The sequence below is a fragment of the Mixophyes fleayi genome, chromosome 1 (assembly GCF_038048845.1).
Source record: "Mixophyes fleayi isolate aMixFle1 chromosome 1, aMixFle1.hap1, whole genome shotgun sequence".
NCBI lineage: Eukaryota > Metazoa > Chordata > Amphibia > Anura > Limnodynastidae > Mixophyes > Mixophyes fleayi.
In genome coordinates this window covers 127,353,858-127,365,532 of record NC_134402.1, presented here as the reverse complement: position 1 = coordinate 127,365,532, position 11,675 = coordinate 127,353,858, and the positions used below count along the sequence as shown (strand labels likewise).

General features: G+C 35.9%; 1 protein-coding gene across 6 annotated transcripts in view; it reads right to left on the bottom strand.

Moving 5' to 3' along the window:
• Positions 1 to 3,614: 3,614 nt before the first annotated feature.
• Positions 3,615 to 11,675, bottom strand: part of PDE5A (phosphodiesterase 5A) — a 130,851-nt gene continuing 122,790 nt past the window's right edge. For all 6 annotated transcript variants that reach the window (XM_075200328.1, XM_075200330.1, XM_075200327.1 and 3 more), the window contains 3 exons: positions 7,616 to 7,690; positions 7,267 to 7,350; positions 3,615 to 4,081 (listed from right to left, as the gene is read on the bottom strand). In XM_075200328.1, the coding sequence (XP_075056429.1) occupies positions 3,932 to 4,081; positions 7,267 to 7,350; positions 7,616 to 7,690 (309 nt within the window). In that variant the 3' untranslated portion in view covers positions 3,615 to 3,931. The remainder of the gene's footprint in view (positions 4,082 to 7,266; positions 7,351 to 7,615; positions 7,691 to 11,675) is intronic.

Genomic DNA, 11,675 nt, shown 5'->3' with positions numbered 1-11,675 from the left:
TTATTTTTGTAAGTAGAAATCATTTTAACCTAATTTCCTACTGGGGTTTAGCAAAACTTATTTTTTATGTGCATAAAATCTCAATTATCTCTAATAAATTGACTTCTATTAAGATGACAGTGAAATAACAGATGAATATTTCTGGCTACACCAACCAAAAATTTGGAACAAAGTAAAACTACCATTGCATCCAAGAAAAAAAAATGTTCCTTAATGGTAACCTGTGAAACAAAAATTAAATGGTCATGTGACGGGTCAGTGAGTGGGACAACCAATCACAAGCTGCAACCTCTTGATTGCGGCTTGTGATAGTCCTTCCCGCTCACACTCCCCCCATTAAGAAAATATTTTCTTTGGTTGTAATGCAGATTTATAAAAGCCCTGACTATGTGTGTTTATCTGTAGACACATGTAGAATCATCTGTGTTATACAGCATATTTAAAATTAAAGTATGGACTTAAATTTCACCATTTCATTTTTTCTTGTTAATGTAAATATTTTTTCTATACTAAAATATAGCTTTTAAAAGAAACCATTAAGTGCATCATTGCATCAAGTGCTTATTAAAATGACTGTGTGTCAGTTTTGAAAACTTTTTAAAACAATTTACATTACATAGACATTATAAAACATTTAACACAATTCATGTATTACTGAATTACATATAGGTATCAAAAATAAAAAAAATTGGATTTCCCATTAAAGTACCTACAAAAAAATAAATTACTGGAATGCCATTTTCAAGTTTTTTTTTCAAAATTTGTACTGATTATTGTTGGCTTAATTGTTTACACAACTGGTGAAACTGGCCACATATATCCATCAATACTTTTTGTCTCCAAAAAACAGACATTTCAATATGCAACTGAAACACATATCACATTGATTGTTTTTATTCCAATAGTTTTTAATCAGCACGTGCAATCTGACAGAGCAGACACACATTTGCGTAATCTAGGAAACAATCTCAGGTAATGAGCATGATTACAATGTACTGTGTGTGTGACCAGCTTTAGGTTATGGAAAGTAAAATGTGGTTGTGTTGTTCATCTCTACAAATACAACACACTCATCAGCATGTTCAGTGAAGTCAAAATGTTTCTAAATGAATTAACTGATCAAGCTGTACTAGGTTGGGTACCCATGATGTGAGTAGGTCATTTTGGAGCTTAATTTTAATTATTTGAAATCACTGTGTTAGGGAACACGTTCAAACAGCTGTAGTAAAATTACCAGTCCCAATAGAACTTGCTAAGTCCATAATATCTAGCAAGATACAGGCTGTATAAGAACCCCAGGCACAGGTTCCTGCAGTCAGATGCATAAATAGGCAAGTCTAACTCTTAAGCAAGAGGCGTGTTTAGATGACTTAGATGACATTTAGTCCCATTCAGGTGGGTTAGGTTACTGTACAAGCAGGTAATACTGCCGGTCACAGGCTTGGATGTGGGTCGAGCGCTGATGATTCACTCAGCACTATAGTTGTATACCAGGACTTCACTAATACAGCCTGTGGCTCACATTGGCTAAAATATTGGTTGACTCTACACTACATTGGTAGATAAGCATGACATAAACAGAAAGACTAGCAAAATAAAGAGGCACTTAGTAATAAAGAAAATCATCCTAATAAAAACCAAGTGCCCTTAAATGTATTTTTAACAGCTCATGGCTAAATCTTACTTGCCACAGAATGTTACATTAACAGATGTGTAACTAATATCTGAAATTGGGTGTTCTCGGGATTAAACACAACCCAAACTTGTGTCTATTTTTTAAGCATTACTGTAAACAAAGTAATATTTATACTGTATTTGTACACTGGGTTGGTTTATGTTTGGCCATATAAAGAAGTCCAACATAGTAAATAAACTGATTATTGTAGGAAGTTGACATATATAAGTAATGTATCTGGTGCAATAATCTCCTGCAGATTACTGTTGTTGTAAAACACATGAAATGTCTCCTGTAAATTATATCCTTATATTCGGTAAGTAGTGATGTCATCACTTATATTTAGAGAGTAAAGTTGCTACTTCTGTCCACTGATCAGTGAATATTTCCACGCTGGTTTGTGGAATACTCACCCCATTGGGCATTTTCTCCAGCAGAATCTGGCCCTGTTCCTTGCTGAATTCCCCCAATCATTTTATTCCACCCAGAATTCAAAACCCACATCAAAGCAGAATGAATTGACTGTCTTTTCCCAAATTCACTACGCAATGGCTGCTCGGCAAAATGGCAAAGCACTCCAAAATAGCCAGTTCAGCTGTCAATTTTGATTTGCTCAAAATGTCATGGCACTTCACTCATCTCTATCTCTACCTTTGTCACAAGTCATTGTGAAAGAATTCCCGAATGGAATACAAGCAACCTAATGTGTTTCAAATTAAAAGTTGTGCATTGAATGGAAAACAATACCTCCACCCCCCCTCAATCACAAAATAAGAAAGTTAGAAGTCACCTTGGTCTTCTGTGACTGGTGTAACAGTACTCAGCCTGCAGCCTTTATAACAGAACTCCTGGGTAACTTCTAATATCCTTATTTTTATTAAATGTATTTGGCATTTCAATAAAACAAGAAAACGTACATACAATTGACAACAATAAAATATTGCACAGAAGTACAAAAAAGAGCATATTAGTTAATATGATTCTGTCCATACTTAAACACGTGTTCTGGATCATTCTTGGATCAAATGGTACAAATTAACAGTGAAATAACCCCCCCCCCCCCCCAAAAAAAAAGAAAAGAATATAATCAAAACACACATCTGGATATCACCATATTATCCTATGTACCATTTTAGAAAATTGAAAGCATATTTGAGACAGTAAAGTACCATAATGTTTAGATATTAGCCTAATCCTTCCACATAATAATCCCAGAAAGACCCAACTTTTCTAAAGCCCTCCAACCTATTATTCAGTCTGGCCATTAGACATACCAGTCTTTTGGCATTGGTTATAAATTTTTCCAAGTCTACTCTAGAGGGAATGATTATTTGCTTCCTGTCCTTATATCTTACAATTGGTGGTACATGCTTCTGGTAGAAAGTGCTATAAAATATTTTCAGTGAATAATGTCACTCTGTGTAATCATAAAAAAAAATAAACATTTAAATTTAGTACTAGGAATACTATTATATGTAAAGTGCTTTAAGGAATCTAAAACACACAACTACAGAAAAACAAGGATCTGCACTTCAGATTTGTGTGCTATATCAAATAAAAACCCCACAATACCTCATGCCTGTGCATGGCTATAAAGCTTCTCGGTGACTTGTAATACCCTTATTATCTAGAAGCCACTCTTTCCAGCCAACGAAGAACAATATGCTAAACACAAATTTGATATAACTTTGAATAGCATTTGTAGCTTGATCTTGCTATCATTGTGTGCAGAGATACAGGCATTGTTAATACACTCTATGGGCTAGATTTACTAAGCTGCGGGTTTGAAAAAGTGGGGATGTTGCCTATAGCAACCAATCAGATTCTAGCTGTCATTTTGTAGAAGGTACTAAATAAATGAAAGCTAAAATCTGATTGGTTGCTATAGGCAACATCCCCACTTTTTCAAACCCGCAGCTTAGTAAATCTAGCCCTATGTGTTATTATAGGTGACAGGTGATCTTCTGTTAATTAAAAAATGGTACCCCTGCATTAAGGCACTGGTCCTGAGAGGACAATACAAAAAGGAATCAAGATGACATTCCTACGAGCCTCCATATGGTAGGTGTAATTTTACACACATCAGAAAATATATTGCTTCTCTAGAAAATATTACAATGTAACTCAATTTACATTTTATTATTATTTCCTTAAACGAAAATGTGAGATTAATAAATATGACAGTGGCAAAATATATTTTGTATTCCAAACAGTGTAATACTATTTTGTACCACAAGACTATAATTTGCTTTTTACTTAATCAATGTCACAGTTCAATTTCGGCTGGCTATTGTCTCCGTTCACCAGACTCTTCTCTTGCTGCTCTGCTAAAACTTGCCATTTCTGCTTGTTCTTTAGACAGCCTTCGAGCAGTGGATAACAAGACTCAGATACTTGTGTTAAGGCCTAGGAAAATGTCCAAAATTAAAATATGCACTCGATCATTAAACATAATAGAAAGTTACTTTTCATATGAGATGAGGTGGGAACCTGGTCTGTGGTCACACAAAGCCAACCCCTAACCCCACCACAGATCTCCCTGATAATCATAGTGGATGCAGAAGAACAGCTTGAAGCCTATGACCATGCGCCTTCTCTTGCAGCCCCTGGTTAAGCAGCGTGGTGACTGACAGTGGAATTTACCAATGAGAAGTCAAGTGCATTGCTTAATAGTGTCCCAAGTGAAAATAAATGAAAATTTAGAAAAGTTTGATTAAATTTATAAAAGTGTTAAAGGAATGATATCCCAAACATATGGCATTTTGATAGAAGCTGCCTTATGTGAGCAAAATCGCCACAATATGGAATGGGAGAGGGATCCTGGCCCCGCCAGATGAGGAGGCATGGAAGGACATGAGACCAGGAATTGCTAAAAGCTCTATATTTGCAGAGATTAAAGAAACCTCTTACAAACTATACACCAGTGAGACATAATAAAATGTTCTCTTCTGCCTCTCCTGATTATTGGAGGAGCTGGTGGTCATGTCCCATAATAGCCTTCTCCTCCCTTCTTCCACGGCTTTTAAAAAACACATCTGGCCCATAGCAGCCATGGAGGAAATCACCTATTATCTCCATGATAGAAGTCATGTAGTAATCAAGTAAAGGCCCCATGGCTCTTTGCAGAAGGGATGGGTACGGGATATCGATGACCACAATTGCGACATCCTTCATCCCTACAAAAAAAACAAAACGATTGCACAAAAAAAACAAAGTTAACAGAAGCAGAAGTGTTCCAACACTTAGCCTGTGGGGTCCAGACATTCCCACTTTAAATTAACATTCATCTAAGTCGCGTACCCGTCACACTCAAGTGCCGGAGAGCTGTCCAATCAGAATCACTGCCTGTCAGCCTGCGGTGCCATCGGACATCTGCATCTTGGCTTTCAGGCAAGTCTGCTTGTATTTTCTTCGTTTTTTTGTGCAATCGTTTTTCTTTACTAGGGATAAAGAATGTCGGAATTGTGGTCATCAGTAATACGATGACCACCGATCTGTTTGACCAGACACTTTTTCCTGCTGTTATAATGTATGTTTGCTATTGCTCGACCGTACAAAATAAAGAATTGTAAAAAAAATTATGCAAGTGTTAATTTTAGAGTAAACCACTGCATCACCAATCTCTCTCTAATGCAGAATGTTGGTAAGCTTAGAAGTTAGCAACATTTTAATGCATCTTGAAATAACTTCATTTAAATGCTTTCATGAAGCAAAACATTACAACTATTCATAACAACTATTTCTAAATTATTATTATAACTATATTATTTAAATAGTAACTTTTTTTAAAAAAAAGTAATTATTAAAATATTCATGCTGGTTACTACAATTTACAGGAATATCACTTGATACTTGAAATAGGATTTCTCCCTGAAATGGGCTGTTGAAGTCTCAGAATTACACTCTTGCTGCCCCTTAACAGATATTTGTAAATAACTGTTGGTAATGGCCGCTCTTCAGATCAGCTCTGTGGTTAACCTCCAACATATTCATCGTTCCACAAATATAAAACATTTACAAATATTCCACCGCCTTATGTATCAAGTGTTCTTCCCAGCTCTTACATTGTAATTTCATTTAGGCAGAACCATCTTTACCTTCTGTTTCATGTCATTGTATGTGATTTGTTTGCATCATGATTCCCTCAATGTACAGCACTATACAATATGTTGACATTTTATAAATAAAAGATAATAATATTATTAATAATAATAATAATAATAATAATAATAATAACAACAATAACTGACTTTCTTTCGCAACCGCTGTAGCCATGAAAAACTGTGAATTTCACTGAGTATTTACATGGTATGCATGTTGCTTAGGAGAGTCAGTTATTGATAACCTATCTGCTAAATCGAAATTTCAGGCAGAAGTCCTATTTTAAGCCTCAGGAGTTATGTCAGTAAGTTCTAGTAGACAGCATAAGGATTTTAATTAGGCAACATTAGTTTAAGGGGTCTATTTATGATCCTGGCCCCAATATTGGCGTTAGGTACACCGAACAATGCTGGCTTTAGCAGTGATCCACAAAGTATTTTTGCCTCCCTTGCTTGGTGATGGGTGATGTAAAAGCCCTTATTGGTGAGACCTCTCCATTTACTGTCATCTATAGTGTAATGCTGGGAATAAGTGCTCCGATGCCAGCCCTCAGCAGTGTATGCACAGCCAAAAGATCTTTAAGATTCTTTAAAAGCCCTATTTATTAATTTAAGTGACATGTGGTTTATAATTCCCCATCAATCTACCCATCCAACCCTCATCCACTACCATAATGCTAAATTTATCAATTTATACATATTTATTACCAAATTGTTTATTAATGCCCATAAATGTAAGCCAGCATTAAATTATAATAAATTATAATAGACTTTACAAGGGACCATTTGCAGCAATTAAACAGGAAAGGGAGTAGCTTGTTCCTGGCTGGCGGGGGATTGTCTCTTCTATGTAAAATCCTCACCAGCCGTGCATATATTGTACAGATGGAGTTTTATTACAAGTGACGAAAAGATAAGCTTTTCACCGCCTGATGTATATGGATTTTTAGCCGTCTTCACAGTTAATCGCGGGTAAGTGGGTTAACATCAGAGACGTTATATAGGACAAAGTGGTGAAGGAACTTTGACTTTAGGCTCTTTACCACTTTATAAATAGACTCCTAAGTATTAAAAAAAACATAATAATGTAATATCTTATAACTCAGCTCATGGTACTACTACTAGTACTAGTTCAAAATCAGGTTTGGAGCATCTCTTCCACTCTTGGATGGAAGTTTAAGAATTTAAAGAGGTGCTTTGTGTAAACTAAAAAGGGAATTCTAGTGCTTAATAATCAGGCGATCTGAAGCCAGACAAAATGTAGCAATGCTTCTGTGGTCCATTAAAACCGTAGAAATCTGGGGTGTAGCTTGGCTACTACATTCTCTATATGCTGTAACTGTTTATATTTTATGTGCCCTGACTGCAGGATCACTACAGTACAAGGTTTTATTCAGCCACGGAACAAGCACAACAATGTGGCTGCATATGTTGTGTTTAACAATAATGATTAAATAATACACAATTGCAGAACAGTTATTTTGTACCAACCTCATAGAGCTCTAAGCATATTGCATCAATGAATCCAACCTGCATGCTGGGTATTTTGTCCTTCTTCTCTCTGTTCATCAGATCCTGAAAGGAAATCACATCCCAATCATGAAGAGTCAAAGGGCTAGATTTACTAAGCTTTCACTTATTTAGTACTTTCTACAAAATGAAAGCTAGAATCTGATTGGTTGCCATAGGCAACATCCCCACTTTTTCAAACCCGCAGCTTAGTAAATCTAGCCCAAAGGGTCCAATATGATTAGTAATAGGTACCACAGTGCATTCCTTTATTTTACTTTTCAGTGGGCTCTAATTACTAATACAAATATACCATGGAGTTCACACTTACAATTGGCTCAATATTCAGTTCCTGTCTCTCTTTATCTCCTTGGTCATAAAATTCTGTAGCGACAAGTTCAGCAATCTGTGAACAATGTACAAATGTATGATGATGATGATGATGATGATAAGTTAAGAAAATGGAAAACGTTGTTTCTTATAGCAAAAAACTACCAATAACAATGTAAGGAATATACTGAATTAATCAAAATGTTTGCAATGGAAGAGACTTTTCACTTATTGCAGTTCTAGTAATACACAGGACAGGAAACTGTATACATTTGTACAAAACTGTATAACAAACAAGTGCAGACTGTTTATCTAATTTGATCTCCCTAAAGCTACCAGCTGAGATAGACATCTAGCCTAAAGGATAACTGCTTTTTTACTAATATTTATTAAACATTCCTAAGTCTTGATAACAGACCTCTGCTATCGTTGCCTATCTCCCGGAATGTCCGGGAGACTCCCGAATTTCTGGGAGAGCAGGTCAACCTCCCGGATTCTAATAATCTAAATATTAATGTGGCGGGGGAGGGGCTTAGGATGCAAATTGCTCATCATCATGGCCCCGCTCCCTCCCACAATTGGTCAGAACAGGTGATTGCTGCTTAGGGGGTGGGGCCAGATGATGTGACACACTAAGCCCCACCCACCAACACGACAACCTCCCCCTGATCTCCCAGAGCCATCCTTGTGATAGTTGGCAATTATGACCTCTGCTCTTCCCCCTAGCCCAGTCCCCAGCTCCTTCCTGCTTTATTGCCAGATTTGTTTGTTATAGCTTATAACACTTGTTTAAAATGCTAGCTGATATGTTATTACAGATAGGTGTCAAATTAGCTTCCCTGTAGTATCTCCTGTACACACCTCCCAGCATTCCTGATTTGGAATAACCAGTATTTTAGGCAATGCCGCTTGCTAATCAGTGCTATCAGATTCAGATTCGTTCAGTAAAATTGCTCCCTAAACATTGGCTAATTTAATACTGCAATACTGAGATTCCCTTGTAATAGGATTCTCTTCCTATAAAATACACTCCATGCTTAGGCAAAGTATGTAACTACTGTAGTTCCAGGTGCCCATCTGCCTTGGGAAGGGGGAATAAAACAGATACTGTTTGTGATATAATAATCAAGGATGCAATGCTTCCTAATGCTTTGTTCCAATATTTACATATACAGCATGTTTATTATTATGGTATTACACAATACATGGGGGTCAAAGACTCTCCAGTCGCCATTTTCTAAGATAGAAGCAGTCGAAGAATAAAGAACATCAATTTTATTGCCTTTACTTTGGTGGATCAGGAAGCGATTGATTGGACGAAACAATATTATTTATTTAATGTGAGTACATGCTCACAAGATTGAGGAGTTCGTGTTAACAGTGAGACACAAGTCTTCTCATCTACATTAGGTGAGGAATTCCACTTATATTTATTCAGCAAATGATTATATACAGAATTACTCTATGCTTTGCTTTTTGTTTCTTTCAAGTCACAATTAACACACAGAAGTTTTAACTAAGAACACTTATGATTAAGGCCTCTTGTATGTACTTTAAAGGTGGGTGAATTTTATTTAATTACTTAGTCTTGTTTCATTGAGCTGTACACACTATAATTCTTGAAAACAGAAAAGCACCTGACAGCGCTAATTGAAAGATAAAATAAAATATACAAATTCCTACAATAAAATGAAAATTGAAATCTGGAATATTGTAACCAATTTATATAAATAAATAAATAAATATAAATAAACATAATCCTACAGAAAAAATAATTAACGATATATAACATCAAAGGAGACCGGTTTCACAGATATAAGTAAATAACAAAATGAAACAAATTGAAGTAGACAGAATAACGGCTTCAATGATATAAAAAAATGTAAAGAGTTAACATGCAGAAATAATGACAATGGATAAGTAAGTGAATAAATAATAAATTTATGTCCTGATAGATAGAAAACGGGATCTAGACATAGCGTGAACGATCACTGGAAGCTGAGGATAATCAATTTAGTTGAAAGTAAATAATATTGGAAAAAACAGTTAGTCCAAATTCCTCTTGGCAGGGCCGCCAAGAGGAATTTTAGGCCCAAGCCCAGTAACTTCTTGGGGCCCCTCTCATAGCAGGGCCACATCAGGTTGGTGGCTCCTCCTTCTACAGAGGTTTTTTTAAAAAACTTTGCTAGATATAAATAAACTCACCCGTTAACTGAGTGGACAAGATAAATAATATCCCTTTCCCTTGACCTTATAAAACTGACCCATGCAATTCAGATAATTACAACCATCATTGTGGATTTCCTCTTGCAGGACTATTTACCAGGAATCTTATTGGCCACAGGCCCAGTGCTCCATCTGCTGCCATGTCAGCCATATCCAGAAAGCTCTTCTTTTTATTTACTTCTATTTCAACATTATTTATAATTAGCAAAATATTTATTTCTCCACTAGTATAAAAGTTACTTTTTTTTTACATGGCTATGATAAATTTTGTAACTTTATTTTTGCACATACTGAATATACATTATTCTAAAGTACATTAAATGATAACAAAACTTAAAACGGCAAGTTGTATAAAAGAGGTACCAGAAACACCAAGGGAACCTATCCCAAGTGTGGATAGACAACTGTATGCGGTACACTGCCCTTCTTTGCATTCAGAGCGAGGTAAGGGTAGCAACAGCAGACCTCTAAATAGTCATCTATGAAGACCACACTGTCAGTATTCACAATACTGCCTTCAAGCGCAGGATGGACAAATAATCCAACTTATGCATTCAGGGTCCAACCAGGGTTTGAAATTATTACCACCAAGTATTGACAGTGTGTTCATAATGTAAGTGGTAATGGCCGAACAAAACCAAAGTATTTGTGCACAATCTTCTGTTTTTACTAAGAATTGGTGATTTTAGATTTGGGTGCTGTGGGTCTGTGCCAATATTGTACTATAGGAGGTCCTAGCTTTTTCATTCTGCTTTTTTTATTTTTCACTCTAACCATATGTATGTATATGGGTTTTTTTTAGACAGGGTTTTTGTATCTCATAGCTAAGAAAATATAATTTTCAATTTATGGGTATTATTTTAGAAAACAGGGTAAATACTAATGTGCATTTTAAAATTATTTCCTTAGCTACTACTTTAAAATTAAATCAGCCCAAAAAATATACTCCTTGTTTTACTGCGACTAGCATCTACAGGAATATCAAATATGTGCAGGTTTGGCATACTGTATCTGTTAGCCATTGTAAAATGTAAATATAATATGTTTTTGTGTCTGGGCGTTACCATTTTTTCAACTGTAAAAAATTTAGGTTTTTTTAACTACATGATTTTTTAAATGACCTTTTAACTGGTAAAGCATGTTTGGGGAGCAGGGTCATAAACATCATGTCCTCACATACACATACACTAGTGCTGTGGCTGAGATGATCAGAGTCTTCTTAACCCAGATTCTGTCTGTCATGCAGGAAATACTGTTGGTAGCAACCTCCAGTCCAGCCTACTTGAACATTTTATTGTACACTGCACTTCTGAGGATACACAGTGGAGCCCCGTTCGGGCTTTCAGTTCCACTGTGATAAAGGTTCAAATGGGGCTCAAATGCACATGCACTGATACTCTGCACATATTTAGAAGAGTAGAGCAGGGATCTCCGAAGTGGTGAGTATACAGACTATGGAGCCTGACAACAGTTAGTTATGCACTTGCGTACAAATATTACTTTGGCGCTACATGTCACAAGTGAACATACCATTAGGGTAAAAGTGATATGTATTGAACATTAACTGGCAAAAGTAATTCTGTAAATTGGTATAAGGTGCAAAGCCTAATTGTGCCATATAATGAAAAATATACCTGATATGCATGTTTGTTTTTTTGCATTCTTATTGCAGTACACAAATGAATATTCAGAGAAAAATAAAACAGATATACCGTGAAAATGCAAATGGTAAATGTGTGCGGTATGACAAAAATAATAAGATGTACTTCACAAGCACCTGTTTAGTCGAATACCTCCAAATAGCCTCAGTTACCACCATGTAACCAACATGCCCA